We start from the raw sequence: 18,850 nt of genomic DNA, 5'->3' as shown, positions 1-18,850 counted from the left end.
CTTCAGTATTACAGGGGAGTCAGATAAAGTGCTGTGTGTTTGATTTATTCAGATGGCTTACACGTAATTTAGGTTTCCTTTCTCCTACAAATGGATATATTCCCTTCAGTATTGCAATATTCTGGAAAGGGATTGTTCATCCTTCTATTTGCTGTCAGCATAGTTGATAAAAGGTGATGGTTGTTGGGCTGATTTGATGGCATGCTGGTCTGTGTTAAGGGGGATTGAATGCCGTCACCACTGCGCTCCACATAAAATGTTCATGAATCTATCTGGTAACTCTTTTTGAAATAAAAGCCTGAACTCAAATTTAAAATTTGAATGAAAGACTGAAGGTAAGAGCACTCTATCCAATCCCCCAATCAGCCAGCTTCAGAAAGTCTAGTGTATTTTTGAATACATAGGTCAAAGTGTGGATTTAATTGCTGACTCTAGTACTGTGACTCACTCACTCTCATGTGCTCATGCACAAAATGCTAGTCAGAGTGTGAAACCTCTTTAAAGCAGCTCTGAGATCATTAAGTCCAAACAGATGCAGTGGTTACGACTGCTTGTAAGAAAGTCCTTCCTCCTCCTCGCTGCTTGCTCCAGTCTAATGTGGTGCTAAGAGCTGGGGCTCAGCCTGTGAGACCGAGCGCTTTCTAAAGTCCTACCCTCTTGTTCTTTCCACTTTGACCAGCTAAGTTGACCAAGTTGCATGGCTAAGCCTTTCCCTTACTTGTGGGGGTTTTTTCTCTCATTACAGCATGTTCATTCATTTGTTTGTGGTCAGTTGTTGCTGTATTTTTTTTTCATTCCTTAGGCTTGATCTATGAAGTGCTGAGCACTTCTCACCAAAGGGCTGCTGTCATCATTTCACCATGTGCACAGCACTCTGTAGTGACCACGCGTGATACATGTGAATAGTTCACACTCTCAATTGCTTAAAAGGAAGATTCACTTCTGCCCGGCACTGTAGAAAAGCAGCATACTTGGTTGGCAGTAGTTCTTTGGCCATTACATGCCTCATTAAATACCACTTGTTTCTAATCTTTCTCTGCTTTCCAGTGTCTGTGAATAATCTGTTGTTAATTTCGTAAGTTTAGTTTAGAGCCTGCAGCTGATCAAAGTATTTCTGCTTTTCGTTTGATATATGTTGGTTATTACTGCCGTAGCGTTGATCTGCCACCTCTTTTGTATTGTGCATGTTGGCAGTTTCTGGCATTCTTTCTATATTACTTTTTGGTAGATGGCAACAAGAAATTCAGTTTTTCAGAAGTGCTGCATGCAGCACGAATTTTCCCTCTCTATCTCAAAAGGAGTTTAGCATATCTGAAAATTAGGCAAAATAAACATGTGGGGTTTGGTCTCAATAACCAATAATACAGCAAAATTATTGCTTTCATGTTGTTTTTGTTGTAATGTGGAGTTTCTGTTTTGAGCAGTGTAATTAAATGACACTTTATTAGCCTTCTTTCCTGGTTTTATTTCTTACTCTTTCCTCTAATCCCTGGTAATCACTGTCATGCACCTGCTGATGTTGTAATGTCTCTTCCAGCATGGCTTAGTTCATGTAAAGAAAAGTTCTATTTTTCTTGCTCTTAACTCACTTTCTTACTGTATGTCCGCAGGAAGGGTAGAGCAGCTCTGGTCCCAGCTCTCATGCTTTTTCCTTCAGGAAAAATGTTGTTCAGTCTCTAATGGTCTGTCAAAAAGACTTGACTAATTTGGTGGAGGTGAAGGCATACATAACTGGAATTTGCTTTTTTGCCATCAGGTGGCTTCTGCTGGTAGGGGAGGTGTGCCTTGGAAGGCAGTGCTTTGCTGCTCTGTAATAAGGGAGCTACGCGCCGCATGTTGTCTTGGAGAATTGAGGCCTGCCTCAGTGTGATTGCCTATACATGTGCGTATATATGTATGCATGTTATACAGTAATATGTAATACATATACTAAGTTTTCATCAGATTCTTAAAGAAAATCCCCTGCCACATTATCAGAAGGAGCAGATGAACAGATTTATGCCAACCATTAAAAATTATTTTAAATATTCTTTTTCCCCCAAAAATTCTTGAATTTTACTTTCTGTGTGATCAAAATAAATGGAAGTACTTTACACAGGATGAATACTAGCCTAACTAATTTCTTTGGGTATTAAGTAGATTTACAAAGTGTGGGATTATGTTATCCCTCTGTCTCTTCAAATCTTGGCAGAAATGAAGAAGGAGAAGGTAATTCTAAACCAAAGGGAAGTTTTGCGTGCAGTATATTTCTTCATATAAACCTGCCTTCATATTAATTAACTCTTCTTGTGTTCTTTACTGTGTAGCTGTATTTCAGAGGGAGTATAACTCTGTATTATGTAGAATGTTCTCATTCATCCCATTCATGTGGTCGTTCTACACTTTGGGGTGTGCGTGTTTAGAAATCTGATGTTGCCGAAACTTGGCCTCACTCTGCCTTTTGACTGTGGCTGTGTTCACACGTTTGCTAGATAATCTGAAAAATCCAAGAAAGAAACACAAGCAAAAGTAACTATCAGTTTCCCAGGAGCCTTGTACTTACTGCTACAAGATTGAAGCACTGCTGCCAAACCATCACAATGAGCGCTGTTCATAGGAGCGTTTACTGCTGGCATATGATAGTCTTTGTAGGATGCCCACATAGCTGCTGGGCACAGTTTTTTTACTTTATAAATAACTGAAATAATGTAGCAGTTCTGGAGTAGCCGGTCAAACCGTTTTGACACCTGCTTTCCTGCTTTTTCTATCTTTTAGAGAAGACTTCTTTTTTCTTCTGTATGTTTTGGGGATTCTACAAGGAGGGGTTTTTAACTACAAAAAAAGGCTTCCCTGCCTATTTCTTTCTACAGTCTCTCTTTAATTCTGTGCAGCTTCTCACATGAAATGAAACTAGAGGTTTGAATTTTCATTTGCAGCCTATTCTTATTTACTATAAGAAGATTAAGGGAGAGTCTGTCGCCAGTGCTTCCCCCGTTTCTTCCTTTAGCTGCTGGGACCTGCTCACCAGCCTCGCACTCAGGAGGTGGTTTGGGTGTGTAGTGAGTTCCCAAGCTGGACTACCAGTGCCCCATCCTCACGTCTAAGAGCTTCAGCAGAGCAAGACAAATTTCTGCTTCCTCTGCTACCTCTTAGGGCTGAGCAAAGGTGTTGGGGACAAAGTTTGCATTTTTCTCTTCTATTGGTGATATTTCTAGACAGTGGACTTACTGCAGGTTGAGAATGAAATACTGTAACAGTCAAAAGAACTTTTTTTTGTAGGCTGATGGTCTACTGTGTCTCCTTAGCATATTGAGACATCTCTTAAGGTTCCTGTCCAGTTTTTGGAGTTTCATGTGTCAGGTTTCTTCCTTTTTTTTTTTTCCCTTTTTAAAATCCTTTTAGTTTCAATGACACAAAGCTCTGCTACTGTTTCAGCCAGAATGCAACTGGAAAAGGTGTGCCACACCAACCAGATGCTCTTCCAAAGTTTATTTGTCAAAGAGACGTGGAAGGGTCAGAAAATCGGTGGCTTTGTGGTGCCTAAACAAAATTTCACACACCTTGAGGCTCACCAATCTGTAGCATATACAGAGCAATTAATATAAGAAGTTGCAAACAAGATTTTGTACAATTGCATCAGAAGGTGCTGCAGTGAATGTTTTAAGTGTGAAGGAACAAAGTTAAAAGAACTGAAGATTTGAAAAATGTCGAGTGGTAGTAAGAATGAAGATGCTTTCAAGAGGTTTAAAGAGTAGATGTTAAGTCAAGCACATCCTTACGTAGTTTGTGGTTCTTTAAAATTAAAACCAAAACCACAGTGTGCAGAATACACTGTAAAAACTCAACTTCTATTGAAAGATACTGGTGAGTATGTTTTACCTGGTGGATGCCTTGATTGCTTACATTTTTTTTTTTTTATGGAGCCTCAGGTGATTTCACATTGACTAGCGGTATATATGCTTATGTAGCAAGAAACAATGTCAGGTCTTGTGAATATAATTCATAAATATAGTGTGATTAGGAGAGGAAGCAAAAACATAGAGTTCCTTTCTAGTGAATAAAAAATAATCTTTGCCAAGTCATGCTTATAAATTTTCTTACTTTCCATTGTGTTCATTAGCCTGACTTCATATCACAGAAAACAAGGGAATAAAACACATGTGCATGTCCAGCATAAGACTTTTGCTGCTGCTGTAATACAAGCTGTAATATAACATTTAGCTATAGCTCGTGCTGACATTTTGAAGGTGGCCTTTGGCTGTGGGGGGAAAAAAAAATGCTGGAGACTTTCTAGGGTGATTATTTTGAGTGGTCTTACAGCCTCTTGTTTAATACTCTTGATTGCCAGTGTGCTTTGAGCCTAACCCACACTGATGTGTCTATCAAATAGAATAACAACAATAACAGCAAAACAAGTAGGTATTCTGCTGTGTGTATAGGCCCAGAGGAAGAAAAAAGTGACAATCAGAATTCAGAATACATCCCGTATTGCTGTGTAGCTGCCAAGTTACTGCTGGCAAGTGAGGATCTCCTAACTCCATGATTCCCCAGACTTTGGCCATTTATTATTTGTGGCAGTTTCAGAGTCCTTATTCCCAAGAGAGAAAAGACCTAAGGAAATAGAGGAAATGTAGATAAAGGTGAAGAAATAACTTCTTCCTGGAGCAAGAGACACAAGTCAGGGCCATGCCAGCTGCTTAACCTTGGTTTCTGCCTGCATAGAGCTTCTTCCCATGTGGTGATGAAGCACAACTACTCAGCAGTCCCTGCCAGGACCTGGTCTCTGAGTTGTTACTGCAATGGACACCTTGAAATAGGTTTAATAATATTCCTTGGTGGGTGGAGAGGACCTAAAATGCTGATGGTCATGCTTCATCTGTTGAATTGCCACACATCCAGTATAAGTCATGGTGACCTGAGATAATTGTTGTGACCTTTCTGTTCATGAAGGCACTTAATGCAAGGAAAGAGGCCTACCAACTTGCGTGAGTTTTGTCATTGTTCTGTTTGGTCAGTTAATTTGGGGCCATTTTTTAATTTATCAAAATCCTGAAACTTGGTGTCTTACAGTTCCTGAATTCTTCAGGAAATTTGTGATTTACTAATAGACTCTAATGGAATAGACCCTTGCCTTTCCAATACAAGTAGAATCTTCTTCCCAAGTCCATAACAACACACCAGCTTAAAGCATGGTAACTGCACTGCTCCCATTGTAAAGATCTGTCTGCATCCCACATTTCCAGTGTGAGCATGTAATAGGGCAAATCTATCCTTTCTGCCAGATTACGTGTCCTAGTCTCTCTATTTCTTCAAACTTCAATCAAATTTCAGAAATAAATTTTTAATGAGTTGCTGTTCTTTGTAGATCTATAATCTACAACAACAAGGCATGTTGAGAAAAGCTGTCACGAGGAATGAAGAATTAAGGGCGCTCATGTAACTTAAGTCATTGTGTAGACATGTAGCTATACTGGCTGAGGGCTCATATACAGCCCTATGTGTATAACAAAGTATATCTGAACAGTGTTGGGCAAATGAGACGTGACAACATGGATTAGGTCATGAATCCTTTCCAAAGGAAGCAGGGCTGTGTGATTTTTTTTTTTTTTTTTTTTTGTATGCTGGTGAGAGGGAGATTTGTGCTGTGCGCCCCTTTTGGTGGGGCTGAGATCCAAGAGTTAAGCTGAGAGTTAGCCATGGAAAGGATTTTGTAGTACAGCTTTGTCTGAGAACCCCAAGGCAGACAGTTTCCCCAGGTATCCCCAAGGCAGACAGTTTCCCCAGGTATCCCCAAAACAGTGACAGGAGGTGCTTGCCTACTGTAAGTCAACTTGAAAAGCTCCTGGGCCAAGAAACAAAACCTGCAATTGTGTTGACTCAGCAATACGTTTGTTTAGTATTGATTTTTAAGCCCATCAGCAGCGTGCTCTGTTTCAATGTGTTTGAAGCACAGACTAATTGCTCAGTGAGGGAGACTAGGATGAAGGGGGCAGAAGGCTACCCTGCCTTAGGGTGCCTTAATGGGTAGCATAACAAACCACCACTTTTTCACGCTGAAATGTGCACTCTAGCAATGTAAAACACATGATTTTTCCTGAATCCTGAGCTGTGTTCAAAGGTGGGATGTAGCACTCCAATGGCATGAGTTGTTTGTAACCACTTACTCCTGGTAAGGGTGCTGTAGTTTGTGATGACCTCACGCAATAGATGATTTTGTTGTCTTAAGGTTCCTCTGAGGCTGAAAGACCTCTTCTGCTGTTTCTCCTTTTCCTGGCCTATGATGTTCCTTGCTAACCATTGTCTTTCTCTGTTTAATCAAATGTCCTAATCACAGCTTCCAGTATCTTTTTGATTGCTGACTTAGATACCTTAACATCTTTTTATTTGCATAGAACATTTCCATTTTCTTCTAAATCTGGAAAAAAGTCTGAAGGCAAAAAAAGTCTTTGAGACATTATGCCAGGTTTTCTTCACCCCCTTTCTTATCCCCACACTTGTTGTTTTCCTATTTGCCTCTTTCTTTTTGCGATGCAAGTTTTAGCTGCCTCTAATGTAAAAAGAAAAAACCCCAAACCTTTACTACATGTATGCAAATAGATTAATTATCTCCCATTGCTTTTTCTAAATCTTGCCTCATCTCCCTTTCATCTCGTTCTGTTAATTCTCTCTCTGGTCACTCTCCTCCAGTTCCAGCCTAAATCTTCCTGTTCAGTCTCTTTTTGACACCTAGCACAGCACAGAAACTGTCAGCCATGAAGCCTGTACTCATCTCTTCCCAGGCAGAGCTCAGAATCAATAGTTCAACCTCATCACCCTTGTCTGATCAGCCCCTTTACTTTGCAAATCAGTAGTTCTTCCTTGTTTTCCCCGATTTGTACCTCGTTTCTAGATAGCACTGCCTAACACACACTGAAGAATCACTTATGTTGAGAGTTCACCTCTGCTGTGGAGCTGATTCCTCCTGGACAGGCTGGACCCTTATCTTGTTTCTGACACTTTACTGTGGATGCCAAGCCTTCATTTCCAGTTGAATGTGGCTAAAACAATTTCTGTTCCACTAAGCTTTCCCTGCTATCTCTCCTCTCACTTACCGTAGATCATATTTTCACCTTAATAGTCAGGCCTGTGCCTCAGAGCACTGCTTTCCATCTCGGCCTTTCCCTCCAGCTTCAGTTCTGGACATTGTCACCCATTTCCTTGAATTCCCCCCCAAGTGCTTTGGCCTTACCTCCATGAGAGCATGGTTCTGCTGTGTACTGTGGTGGGGAAATCAGGACAGGCAAAGAGAATAATTTCTTGGTATGTCTTTCCTGTTGAAAATTATGTGTATGGGTGGGTTAAATCAAACATGCTTGGTACAATCCTGCACAGATGGGATTAAACTAATATGATTATTTAAGATCTCCTTGACATTTCCTCCACCTTTTTCTCTGTCCTGGAATTATCTCCAAGATATTTTCTCTTCTGCGTATAACGATCGTCTTCTAGGATTAGACAAGAGTATCCTATATAATTACTTTTCCTGAAGTTCACGAGTTGACGGAAGCTCATCCATCCAGTCGGTACTGTATGTGACTTGTGGTATCATGGTAGCCTGTATTTAATGCCATGGACTCTTATTCATTCATGATAATTTTGTATTATGTAAAACTAAGTGGTCTGTTGAGAAAGGGGAGTGCTAGCACAACTGACACAAAACTCAGCTTCCAGCTCTGGAAGAATTAGTATGTTATGAAGGTCTTGACTCAAGAGAACGAATTTATACAAAGTATTTGCCAGAAGTAGCTTCACTGAGTAAAAGCCATCCCCTCGGGCTTTGATGTAGCTGCTTCACTTCAGTATTCAAAGGCTAAAGATGTTAATTAATCCTTGCAGATCCTTGTGCGCTAGGTATGTTTATAACTCTGTCTTGTTAATGAAGGAATGGAGCCAGAAAGGTGAGGTGATTTGGCAAAGGCTGTTCTGTACTAAACGAGAAACCAAGCCAATATTAGAACTCTAGAGCCCTTGCCTTCTAATTGGGGGAAAAAGGTGGCTGTTTGCCATGAAATTCAAATATGTCAGTGCTTGCCCCCACCCCAGACAGGAAGACAATTTAGACATTTAAGAGTGAGGAAGGCAATCACACTACAAACTGTTGCAGACCACACCAGCTTAGCCATAGGGGGATGCTTCATTTTCACATCTTCAGTTGAGAAAAAAAAAATAAAATTATAAAAACCAAGTCCTCTATTTCAGTCTGTAGGACTGATCCAAAATGTGTGCATCAGTTTTTTTCAGCCCTCTGTAGGCACTGAAGAGTGGGTACTGAGATCATACTCTTATTTTGAATTTACTGTAAAACCTAAGATTATTACCTGTGATATAAAGCTGCAAGATGGTAATAATCTCTGTGTAAGCTTTGCATTGGCATATGGGTTTTAATGGATGGCTTACAAATGAGTTAAAACAAGAATTATAATTTATACTTCATGCATTTTGTTCTTGTTTTTGCAACAGCTTCACACCATTATATAGCAACCAAATGTAAGGGTGACAGTCTTTACCATTGTTTCTCAAAGCTGCTGTTGAATCCAGTGGGAGATTTTGCCTCAGAAAGAATGGTGAAAAGTCATGTCATTTAAAGCATGTAATCCTTTAAAGTTATTTTATTTCACAAAAGATGTGATTTGCAATGAAAAGAGAATATTCTGTCCTGAACTAGGTGAATTAAGGAGTAATCCAGCTACCCTACACAGAGGCTGTCATTTGAAGCCAATCATGTAGTATTAGGCTTTGCTAGTTTACTACAAAATTGGATGAGAATTTAGGAATTTAATGCCTTTATTTTTTTAATGTAGATGAGGAGACAATGTGTCATATTTTGTTTTCATGGCCAAGGCCTGAAATAATAATAATTTGTCATTTCAGGTTTGGTTCTTAAAAGTTCTCCTTATAATTTATTGAATAGAAGACTTGCAAATAACAAGATGTATAGATTAAGTCCTGGGACCCAGGTTTGGGAAAGCTGGGCACCGCCAGCTCCTCAGACTGCCCTACAACAGAGCTTTGGTCAAGGCACCCCTCACTGGGGTGTCTCTGTTGCCTTGCTCTATGAAATGCTCAGGACTATGCTGACCTCTGCTGCCAACGATCTTTGTGTATTAGTGAGTAGAGCTGCTGGGTATGGGCTATCGGGTGGTATTAAAAATACGTGTGGGGCCCCTAATAACCAGGTTTGGTTTTAATATCACCTACAAACTGCCTTGCCTGACTGAATATGGAAGAAAGTCTGTTTTTCTAATGAACAAAACACCTTTTACTTAAAGGACTACTCCTTATATATAACTTTCCAAAAGCTTGTAGACAAGGAATTGGTCTCTCTATGCCTTGTAGATCCCAGTGCACTAAAGCTGAGTACAAGCACTGTACAGAGCAGTGTAACGACATCTTTAAAAAAAACAAACAACCAAACCCAAAGTCCAGTACAGTTTCATTGGCCCCGAGCTAGACTTTTCACTGTTAGACTACCTAGTCTTGCTAGTTTCTTTGTCACTTAAAACTGGTCTCTCTGTGTCTTAGTTTTCCACACTAAAGTATCTCCAAATACTTCATTTAATGGACTTGTGCAATAAAGGTTGTCCAAAGGACATGCTGAAAGGCAAACTGACTGAAATTAGTATTTTGGCAAGCCCTCCTCAGGCTGATGTCCAGGCTGCCTGCTGTTCTAGCTGTAATTGCATTTACTGTCCACAGATGTCCCAGAAAGAAGAGAAAGGTAGTCATTGGGGTGGCTCCAAAGGGATAAAAACTGAACTCCTAGACTTCCTTAGAATGACAGGTGAAGAGAATGAGCAGGCTAACCTGTTCAGAAGGTCTCTTTTGCCTTTTTATTTCTCCTTCACAAAAAAGAATCACCGGGATAGCTTAGAGTTTCAGTCCTAAAGTCACTAATTACATATGTGTGATTTGCAGAGAGGTTTTCAAAGTGGAAATACTGTGTGTTAAGTTCATTGCAATTGAACTTGAAAGCAGATATTTTAGTTGACCCACTCTGAGTATTTACTGAAAAATATATTTGCATTGATTATGTAAAGAAAGCCAGCCCAATAAACAAACCGCCAAACAATCTCCTTTCCCCTAAAACCAGAGCGGGACAGAAATCTTGCCGCTGGAAAATAATCTTCTGTAAGAATCTTGTATTCTGTTCACATTGGTACAGCAGCAGGGTACAGCATTATTCCTCAGCAGCTATTGTGCTGCAAACTGCTCAGGATCTCCTCCACTTCTTGTGGGGTTCCCCACAGAAACTCCTGTGACTCCTCTCTGGAACCAGTATCACTAACACCAGGAGACTTTTGGTGAAAAAAATTGAGTCTTTATACACTAATAAATGAAAAAATATCATACCTGTCACTTTTATAGCCCTAAACAAAGTTGTCAGACTAATCCTACTGCATTATTTTTAAGCTGTAACTGTTCTTTCAAAAAGATGGTTTTAAATCTATAGACAAGTAGCAGAAATAGTGTATTTCTTAAGACCGCTTGCTTAAAAGGATCTTATTGCACCTTAGAAGAGGCTAGTAATAACATTGTTCCTGCAGAACAATGCAGGAAGACATCAGAAGATGCACTGCATTTCTGCAGACTTAGTGCTCTTTATAAGTGTCTGTTGTTGAAGTTCAGTTGTATTTTGGAAGCATAGGACACATTTTCTTTCCAGTGGGGGCTTTGTTAATGAGTTTTGAACTTCAGAAATGAACATAGAACAGAGAAAAGGGAATTATTCTGGCACAGGGGAGGAAACAGAGTGGTATAAACTGCATTTCAGTTCCCTTCACCTTAAGATACTCAAATATACTTAGGGTTTGTTTGTTTCTTTTCCAGAAACTGTCCTATACAAAGGAAACAATGGGTGGGTGAGTATCTGTGTTTGCCTTGCATTTTATTCTGCCTGGGCATAACAGCAGGGCTGAATTGTGGCACTTTGTAACCTTTTTCTCTCTTTTTTTTTTTCCTTGTCAGCTCCTGCACAGATTGGTCATGTGGGTAAGTTATTTTCCCGTTTTAAAGCCTTGTGATCCGTCCTTTCTCCAGTTCTTGCTGCTGCTGCTGGAGTTGGTTTGTGCATTGAAGATGAACAAAATTCCCCTTTGTGCAAAAGGGCATATAGAAAAGAAGGGTGGAGAAATCCTGTGGTTCTTGCACGTGAACCTCTCGCAGGGTGTCCTAGTGTGCTTGACATGCTCAAAATATCTCTGCCAATCTGGGGCTTGTACTTTTGCTTAAGTATGTCATCACCTTGTTGGCTGTCGGGCACAGATGCAGGCTATTTACCTGAAGAGGTTTAGTGGGGGAAATCTCTTTTGGGAAAGAGATGTGTCCATAGTTACTTGTGTTAGTGTTCCGGTTATCCTGTGAAGCTTTCCTAAAGGCTTTAAGGTAGTCCTGGTCATCATTAAGAAAAACAAAAAAAAAAAGTGGAATATTTTTGAAATTATTTTTAAAAAAAACCTTGAGAGATGTGCTTTAAAAAGAGTTACAAGGCAATTGGCTGCTTGGGCTCCTTGTACTTTTAACAAGGCAATAAAAATGAGTACTAATCTGACATGTGGCTTTTTACCAAAGCAAACCTGAACTTGACCTGTTATTTTCATGTCTTTTTTGAACTGAAAGGAAAACCACTTCAAATTATTCCTACTCAGAACTTAATCTAAGCTGTTATTTTTAGAGCAATTCAAACCCAAACAATCTAGTGCTGAACTCATCTGGCAGCTTCAATTCCCTGCTTTACTGGCCTTATAAACCGATGATAAATGAGTAATTCATTCACTGGGAAGAGTAATCACTTAACAGACTTTAAAAAAAAAAAAAAAAACCCACAAAAAAACCAGCAACAAACTTCTCAAATTAGGTATCCTCATAATGATTTCGTAACTACAACATGATATATTAGAATTAGTAACATGAGGCAGTAAGGGCAAAAGTGATTCCTAAGAGATTGGTTTCTTTCTGTCCTGTGGAGTTGAACACTCCTCTGACATGAGCAGTCCCCGAAGCCTCCAGGTCAATGGGGTAGCATACATCTGTTCAGAACTTCCTCTGAGAATGCAACACCAACCAAGCTTTTTTTTATGCTTTTCTTTTCAATGAGGAAATAAATAAAAAAAAAAAAAATCTTGTCCTTGTAAACTTTGTGGGTCTGATTCTTTCTCATTAGCATCAGTTATTCTCTAGACTGGCTCTTTACATGAATGGAACAACATCGTATTTATCAGAAAATGTGAATTCAGAGATAGTTATTTCAGTTTGAATGTTGAAAGCTGAATTTTTCAGTCTTCTGAAGAAGTTTGGATTTGAAAACTTACTGTATCACTCTATATGATCATTTGGGAAATCTAGTAAAAGTGGAGATATATGAGACGAATTAAAGTCAACACTAATCTAGAGTCCCTACATGCACTGGGCTAAAGAACCTAACAATGCACTTGATTTGAAAGGTCAATCAGAGTGATTAATGTTATACTCATACAAAAGCCATCCTATCGAGTACTTTGTGACAGGCATTAAAGGGGCTCCAGTAGACAACTGGCAAGCTTTACCCAACACAACTCACTGTGGGGCTTTATTGCGTCTCTCTCAAAACCACACCGCTTTCATCCCAGTGTATATTAACTTCCACTTGTTTGTAGCGTTAGGACAGGATCTTTGTTATCGCCACCAGTTTAAGCTTTGGTTTGAATACATATTTTCCTCTAAAAGTTGTTGTTTTCTTGTGCTTGGATATGATAGTGTTTTATTGCATGAAGAGAGTGATAAAAGACTAAACAATGAGACAAACAGGTAGATTTGCTCTGGATAATGGAGCATCAGGAAGAAATTATTATAATTTATTTTGGCAAAATTAAAAAACCCCACAACCCTTATTCTAAGAGCATTCTCAGCATCTCTGCACTACAAGGTTTAAGAAGTAAAGTTTGTAAGCCAGGGTGGCTTTTTACCAAAGCAAACCTGAACTTGACCTGTTATTTTCATGTCTTTTTTGAACTGAAAGGAAAACCACTTCAAATTATTCCTACTCAGAACTTAATCTAAGCTGTTATTTTTAGAGCAATTCAAACCCAAACAATCTAGTGCTGAACTCATCTGGCAGCTTCAATTCCCTGCTTTACTGGCCTTATAAACCGATGATAAATGAGTAATTCATTCACTGGGAAGAGTAATCACTTAACAGACTTTAAAAAAAAAAAAAAAAACCCACAAAAAAACCAGCAACAAACTTCTCAAATTAGGTATCCTCATAATGATTTCGTAACCACAACATGATATATTAGAATTAGTAACATGAGGCAGTAAGGGCAAAAGTGATTCCTAAGAGATTGGTTTCTTTCTGTCCTGTGGAGTTGAACACTCCTCTGACATGAGCAGTCCCCGAAGCCTCCAGGTCAATGGGGTAGCATACATCTGTTCAGAACTTCCTCTGAGAATGCAACACCAACCAAGCTTTTTTTTATGCTTTTCTTTTCAATGAGGAAATAAATAAAAAAAAAAAAACCTTGCCCTTTTAAATTTTGGGGGTTTGTTTCTTTCTAAAAAAAAAAAAATCTTGTCCTTGTAAACTTTGTGGGTCTGATTCTTTCTCATTAGCATCAGTTATTCTCTAGACTGGCTCTTTACATGAATGGAACAACATCGTATTTATCAGAAAATGTGAATTCAGAGATAGTTATTTCAGTTTGAATGTTGAAAGCTGAATTTTTCAGTCTTCTGAAGAAGTTTGGATTTGAAAACTTACTGTATCACTCTATATGATCATTTGGGAAATCTAGTAAAAGTGGAGATATATGAGACGAATTAAAGTCAACACTAATCTAGAGTCCCTACATGCACTGGGCTAAAGAACCTAACAATGCACTTGATTTGAAAGGTCAATCAGAGTGATTAATGTTATACTCATACAAAAGCCATCCTATCGAGTACTTTGTTACAGGCATTAAAGGGGCTCCAGTAGACAACTGGCAAGCTTTACCCAACACAACTCACTGTGGGGCTTTATTGCGTCTCTCTCAAAACCACACCGCTTTCATCCCAGTGTATATTAACTTCCACTTGTTTGTAGCGTTAGGACAGGATCTTTGTTATCGCCACCAGTTTAAGCTTTGGTTTGAATACATATTTTCCTCTAAAAGTTGTTGTTTTCTTGTGCTTGGATATGATAGTGTTTTATTGCATGAAGAGAGTGATAAAAGACTAAACAATGAGACAAACAGGTAGATTTGCTCTGGATAATGGAGCATCAGGAAGAAATTATTATAATTTATTTTGGCAAAATTAAAAAACTGCTCTGGATAATGGAGCATCAGGAAGAAATTATAATTTATTTTGGCAAAATTAAAAAAACCCACAACCCTTATTCTAAGAGCATTCTCAGCATCTCTGCACTACAAGGTTTAAGAAGTAAAGTTTGTAAGCCAGGGTCATATAAAAACATTGGCTGTCAGGGGTAGAAGATGTCTTCTCTAACTTCAGACATCCTCCATCAAGAGGAGTGAGTGACCCATCTCTGTATTGCCAGCAGTCAACATTGTTATTTCCTGAAAAAATATACTAGATTTCCCAGTACACATCAGAATAAAATGAAGACCTGTTAAAATGTTCTGTAAGAAATGGGAGTAAGGACCTAAACCAGGATCGCCCCTAGTCCTTAAGGTACAGTGTGGGCAATCCAGCCACAGGCTTCTCCTGCACAGCAGGATGTATGAGTGTGCTTCTGCCGTTCCCTGGGCAGTCCCCTGCTGACCCACGTGTGCAGGGAGAGGCTGGTCCAGTTGCAGGGCAATGCAATGATTTGAGTATGGCTGCATTGCCACACAGCTGTGCCATCTGTGTCAGGATGGGGGACTGACCTGGTCTCATGCCTCAAGGGATGTCAGGACTATCCTGAAGCACAAGCTTTAGGTATCTAGTAGAGATGTTCAGGTGAGGCTCCCATATTGCCAGGGAAGAACAAGCTTCTCCAGAGGATGCCTCAAAGCAGGGGTCTAACAGAGGTGCCCTGACTTGTCCCCTGGGGAGGTCCAGTTGCTCTGATGACTGTGCAGAAGAAGTTGTTTCAGTTTGGAGGCCTAACACTAGGCATAGTTCTCAGCCTGTTCTCCCACTCATAACAACATACACAGGAATTTTTGCAGTAGATTAGTTTTCTAGAGTATAACCCAGGCACAAGAAACTAAAGGAGTGTTTTCTTTTTATGAGCTTTGACCAATCTGTTTTTTCTGTGAAACAATTCCCTTTTATTTTGAGGCTGATCTGGAACAGAAGACAGACCCTGGATGTCTGTTGGTCATTTTAACTACACTACCTTTCTACAGTAAAGCAAAACTGTGCTGAAAGCTATAAACAGCTGTAGAATTGAAGCTGTGATTTAAATAATTTAATACATCTCATAGTCCTACCTGGGTGTCAATACTGTGTCTCCATCTAGCTGGAAAGAGCTGGTTTTAGCTAGTTAAGTGCTGGGATAGTTTTAGTGTGGCCTACAGAAAGGTGTCTTGTATTTGTGTAATTTACTTCCCAGAATAACTCACAATCCGGCATTACTGACAATTGCGTAACAGCAGGATGAAAGTTTGTTCCTGTAAGGCTGATGCGTACATTCACGTAGGTTAAACACTCGGCTAGCCTGGCCTTTTAAGGAACAGAGGGATTAAACTAAGTACCACTGAGGAGAAAGCCTCAAAGGAAGAGTAATATATGGGGCGTAATCCAGATGCGTATAGAGTAGCCCGGTGGACATTGGGGAGTTTTGCCCCCAGGGGAAGTGTGGGAGCACTACATCAGCTGAAGACTTTTAATAATTGCTTTATTCAGTAGGTTATTGGGACTTTGCATAATGAATTTTGCTCTCTTAATTTTGAAGTATGTCTCATGACAATGGGACAGTTGTGGGGGGTCAAAAGCCAGATCTTGAGAATCAACTGAAGGCAAAGGAGTAGCAAAAAATCGCTGCAATAAAAAAGTATGGCTTTTATGTCAGAGCCTTGTTTGAATGCTGCATGCACAATAACATACTGAAGAAAAGATAAGGAGTATGGGATAGTTGAAAAGGATATATATAATGCACTACTTCTTCAGAAGTGGCTATTGATGTCAAATGAAATAAATAGAAGCACATCTACTTTCTTGAGTAGTGCTCACTGATTCTGGACTCACTGAAATTAGTTGCAATAAATCATGTCCAGACCTCCTTTGTTCTGTCTGTGTTCTCTGCTTTGAAATACATTGGCAAATTTAGGATCTATATTTCATCACTGGTGGCAGCAATGGTTAATGATGTATCAACTCAAATTTTGTGCCATTTATCTAGATTTGCTTCATGAAAGAAAAAAAAGAGTTTGTCTTCCATGCTGGGATCATTTAAACAGTTCAGTTCTGCCTGCAGTGAAGTAGAAACATACCTGCACTCCTTTGCTGTCTGCATGTGGACTTGGCAACGATATTGCTCATTTCAGAAATTTTTGAGCCCCTGAACAGCTTCACCCCATGTGAAGAGTTCCACGCTGCTCCTCTTCAGTTGTATATTTTCTTTTGTGCTCCCTACTGTCAGGTAGCAAATATGAAAGATTTGTCCTGCTTTAATTAAAACCAAAAGAGGTCAAAATTCAAGAACTACCTAAATAAAAATTAAGATAAGTACAAGCACAATTTAAAAGGAAGAGAATTTGAATATAATGCTCAGTCTTGCATTCTGTACTTGGATAAAAATACTTCTGAAATTGCATGCTTACTTAGTTCAAGGACATGCGATTAAAGTATTTAAAAAGGACAAAGTCAGACCATAAAATTATTTTACCTTCTTTGTGCAATATGAAAATAATTTCAAATAATATATCGAAATAATAACGTTTAAGAAAAACAAATGCTTGACATACATAGCAAATTAGACTTTAGGACATTCAAATTGATAAAAAATTGATAAACTGATGGAACATGTACAAATCTGAAGATGCTACCTTCTTCAACTGCAGAGCTGAGTTTGTGTTAAATCTTGAGGACTAGCGTAGAGATAAATACAACTAATAAGTTTGTAAAATTTCATGGGGGGGTGAAATGGTGTTACCAATGCCCCATTTGACAGGTCCAGAGTGGTATTTCTCCATAATCATAGAATGGTTTGGGTCAGAAGGGACCCCTAGAGGTCATCTAGTCCAACCCCCCTGGTTGCATGTAAAGAACTTGTTTAGGCTTTACAGTTGCCCATGAGTCAATGGGACCCTCTGTGCTTTGGTGGACTGGAACCTATTGAGTCTTTCCCTGAATGATCGGTGTCACATGGAAGTACTTACTGTGGGGTTTGAAAAAGGGGAACGTAGGCTGTATTTGTGAGCTGTGTTTGCTGTAGTAATATGGCTGTCTTTAAGCTCCGTTTGCTTCAGATCAACTTCTGAGGCCCTTTTGGGTCTTGTCTTACACCTGCCTGGATCCAGGTGTCTCACAGAGCTGTGTGATCTGAAACCGGTTGTTTCTGCCAAGGAAACTCAGTGCAGTGTTGTTCATTCTGCTGCTTAGACATCTGCTTGTGCATATTCCTTCCTGCCTGTCCATATATATGTGTATGTTTTTATATTTTGCTTACTGCTCAGCCAAGGTGGTCCAGGGCATCACTCATGCAGGTAGGACAATAGAAATTATGTTTTATATATATGCGTCTCAAATTCACAATAAGCTCTTGCTGGAATATAGTCCTTCCACCTGGAGCGGCTTGCTTGTGTAGCTATAGTCAAAAATAAAGCCTGGGCCCTGGATTAATTCTGGGGCAAAAAAAAAAATCCTCAATATTCTAAATAGAATTTGGGGAATTTAAAGGGGAATTTGAATCTGTGTTTACCTTGAAGAGCAGTGTGTACAGGCAAATCAGTATATGCATTGTCACGTGCATTTTGAGTGGCTTCCTTAGATACTTAGTACTATTGCTGCTTTTTTAGGAGATTAATAAAGCGGGCATTTGAAAAATTAAAATGTTAAGGGGAAGTGGAAGGCAAAAAGAAACGGATGCAAAAAGAAAGCAAGCCTCACCGTTCCAGTAAAGCGATGAAAAAAACAATGTTGTGCATAAAGCGAGGTAGGTTATAGCATGGTTTCTTAAAACAGTATTTTTGTTCTCCTGGGAGAAAGCGATAATTGTTAATTTGACCAAACTCAGTACATGACTGGTCTTTCTTCGTTAGATTGATTGAGGTTTTACTAGGTGTTATTTAAGCCCTTGGCTTTTAATTTTCAGCCACCTCTGAGCCAGAATTTTGACAGAAAATTGGTTAGCTCTTGGGGGCTTGTATTTAAAAGCCCCTCAGTACCAGTAAGAATATATTACCCGGCCTTGGCAAGCCCGTTACTGCTGAAGGCGATGTGTTTGCTACATTCTAAATGACAGCGGCCTGGTTCTCACCTTGCTTTTTGTCACTCTTGTGGTTGCCCTGTGGCCTGGTTTGGCCTGTGGTTGCCACCACACGGCTAACCTGGTGCCGCAGTGGCTGTTTCTAGCCAAAGCGCCCTGCCAGATGGAGACCTGCCGCTCATTTGAGTCGGTGACAGTGATGGTGCTTGGGGACCTTTGAAAAATCAGAGAATTTTATTTTGAATGTCTATAAAGATTAACCCAACCTACAAGTAATACTCTACTCTAGGAAACTAATTTTAGGCTTTTCCATTTGCACACTGCTCCTCTTTTGAAAGTGTGACTTATACCATACCATAGTAATTCTTCTTGGGTTTTTTTGTTGCCTACTTTGAGTACTTTTCTTTTTAAAACTCAAGCAACTTAGTTCACATTGATCTTGCAGTACCTGGTGTGGGTGCCCAGGGGCTGCAGGGCGGCGGCGGGGGGGGGGGGCCG

General features: G+C 39.6%; 1 protein-coding gene across 20 annotated transcripts in view; it reads left to right on the top strand.

Annotated features, from left to right (window-relative positions):
- Positions 1-18,850, top strand: part of IMPG2 (interphotoreceptor matrix proteoglycan 2) — a 69,300-nt gene that overhangs the window by 19,904 nt on the left and 30,546 nt on the right. For 19 of the 20 annotated variants that reach the window (XM_035897543.1, XM_035897542.1, XM_035897531.1 and 16 more), the window contains 2 exons: positions 10,846-10,877; positions 10,984-11,007. In XM_035897543.1, coding sequence (XP_035753436.1) covers positions 10,846-10,877; positions 10,984-11,007 — 56 coding nt within the window. Of the gene's footprint in view, positions 1-8,920; positions 9,126-10,845; positions 10,878-10,983; positions 11,008-18,850 lie in introns of those variants that run through there. The other variant, XM_035897546.1, reaches the window with a different exon arrangement.

The sequence above is a fragment of the Egretta garzetta genome, unplaced genomic scaffold (assembly GCF_000687185.1).
Source record: "Egretta garzetta isolate BGI_Z169 unplaced genomic scaffold, ASM68718v1 scaffold367, whole genome shotgun sequence".
Lineage (NCBI taxonomy): Eukaryota > Metazoa > Chordata > Aves > Pelecaniformes > Ardeidae > Egretta > Egretta garzetta.
This window is presented reverse-complemented; position numbering and strand designations above follow the sequence as displayed.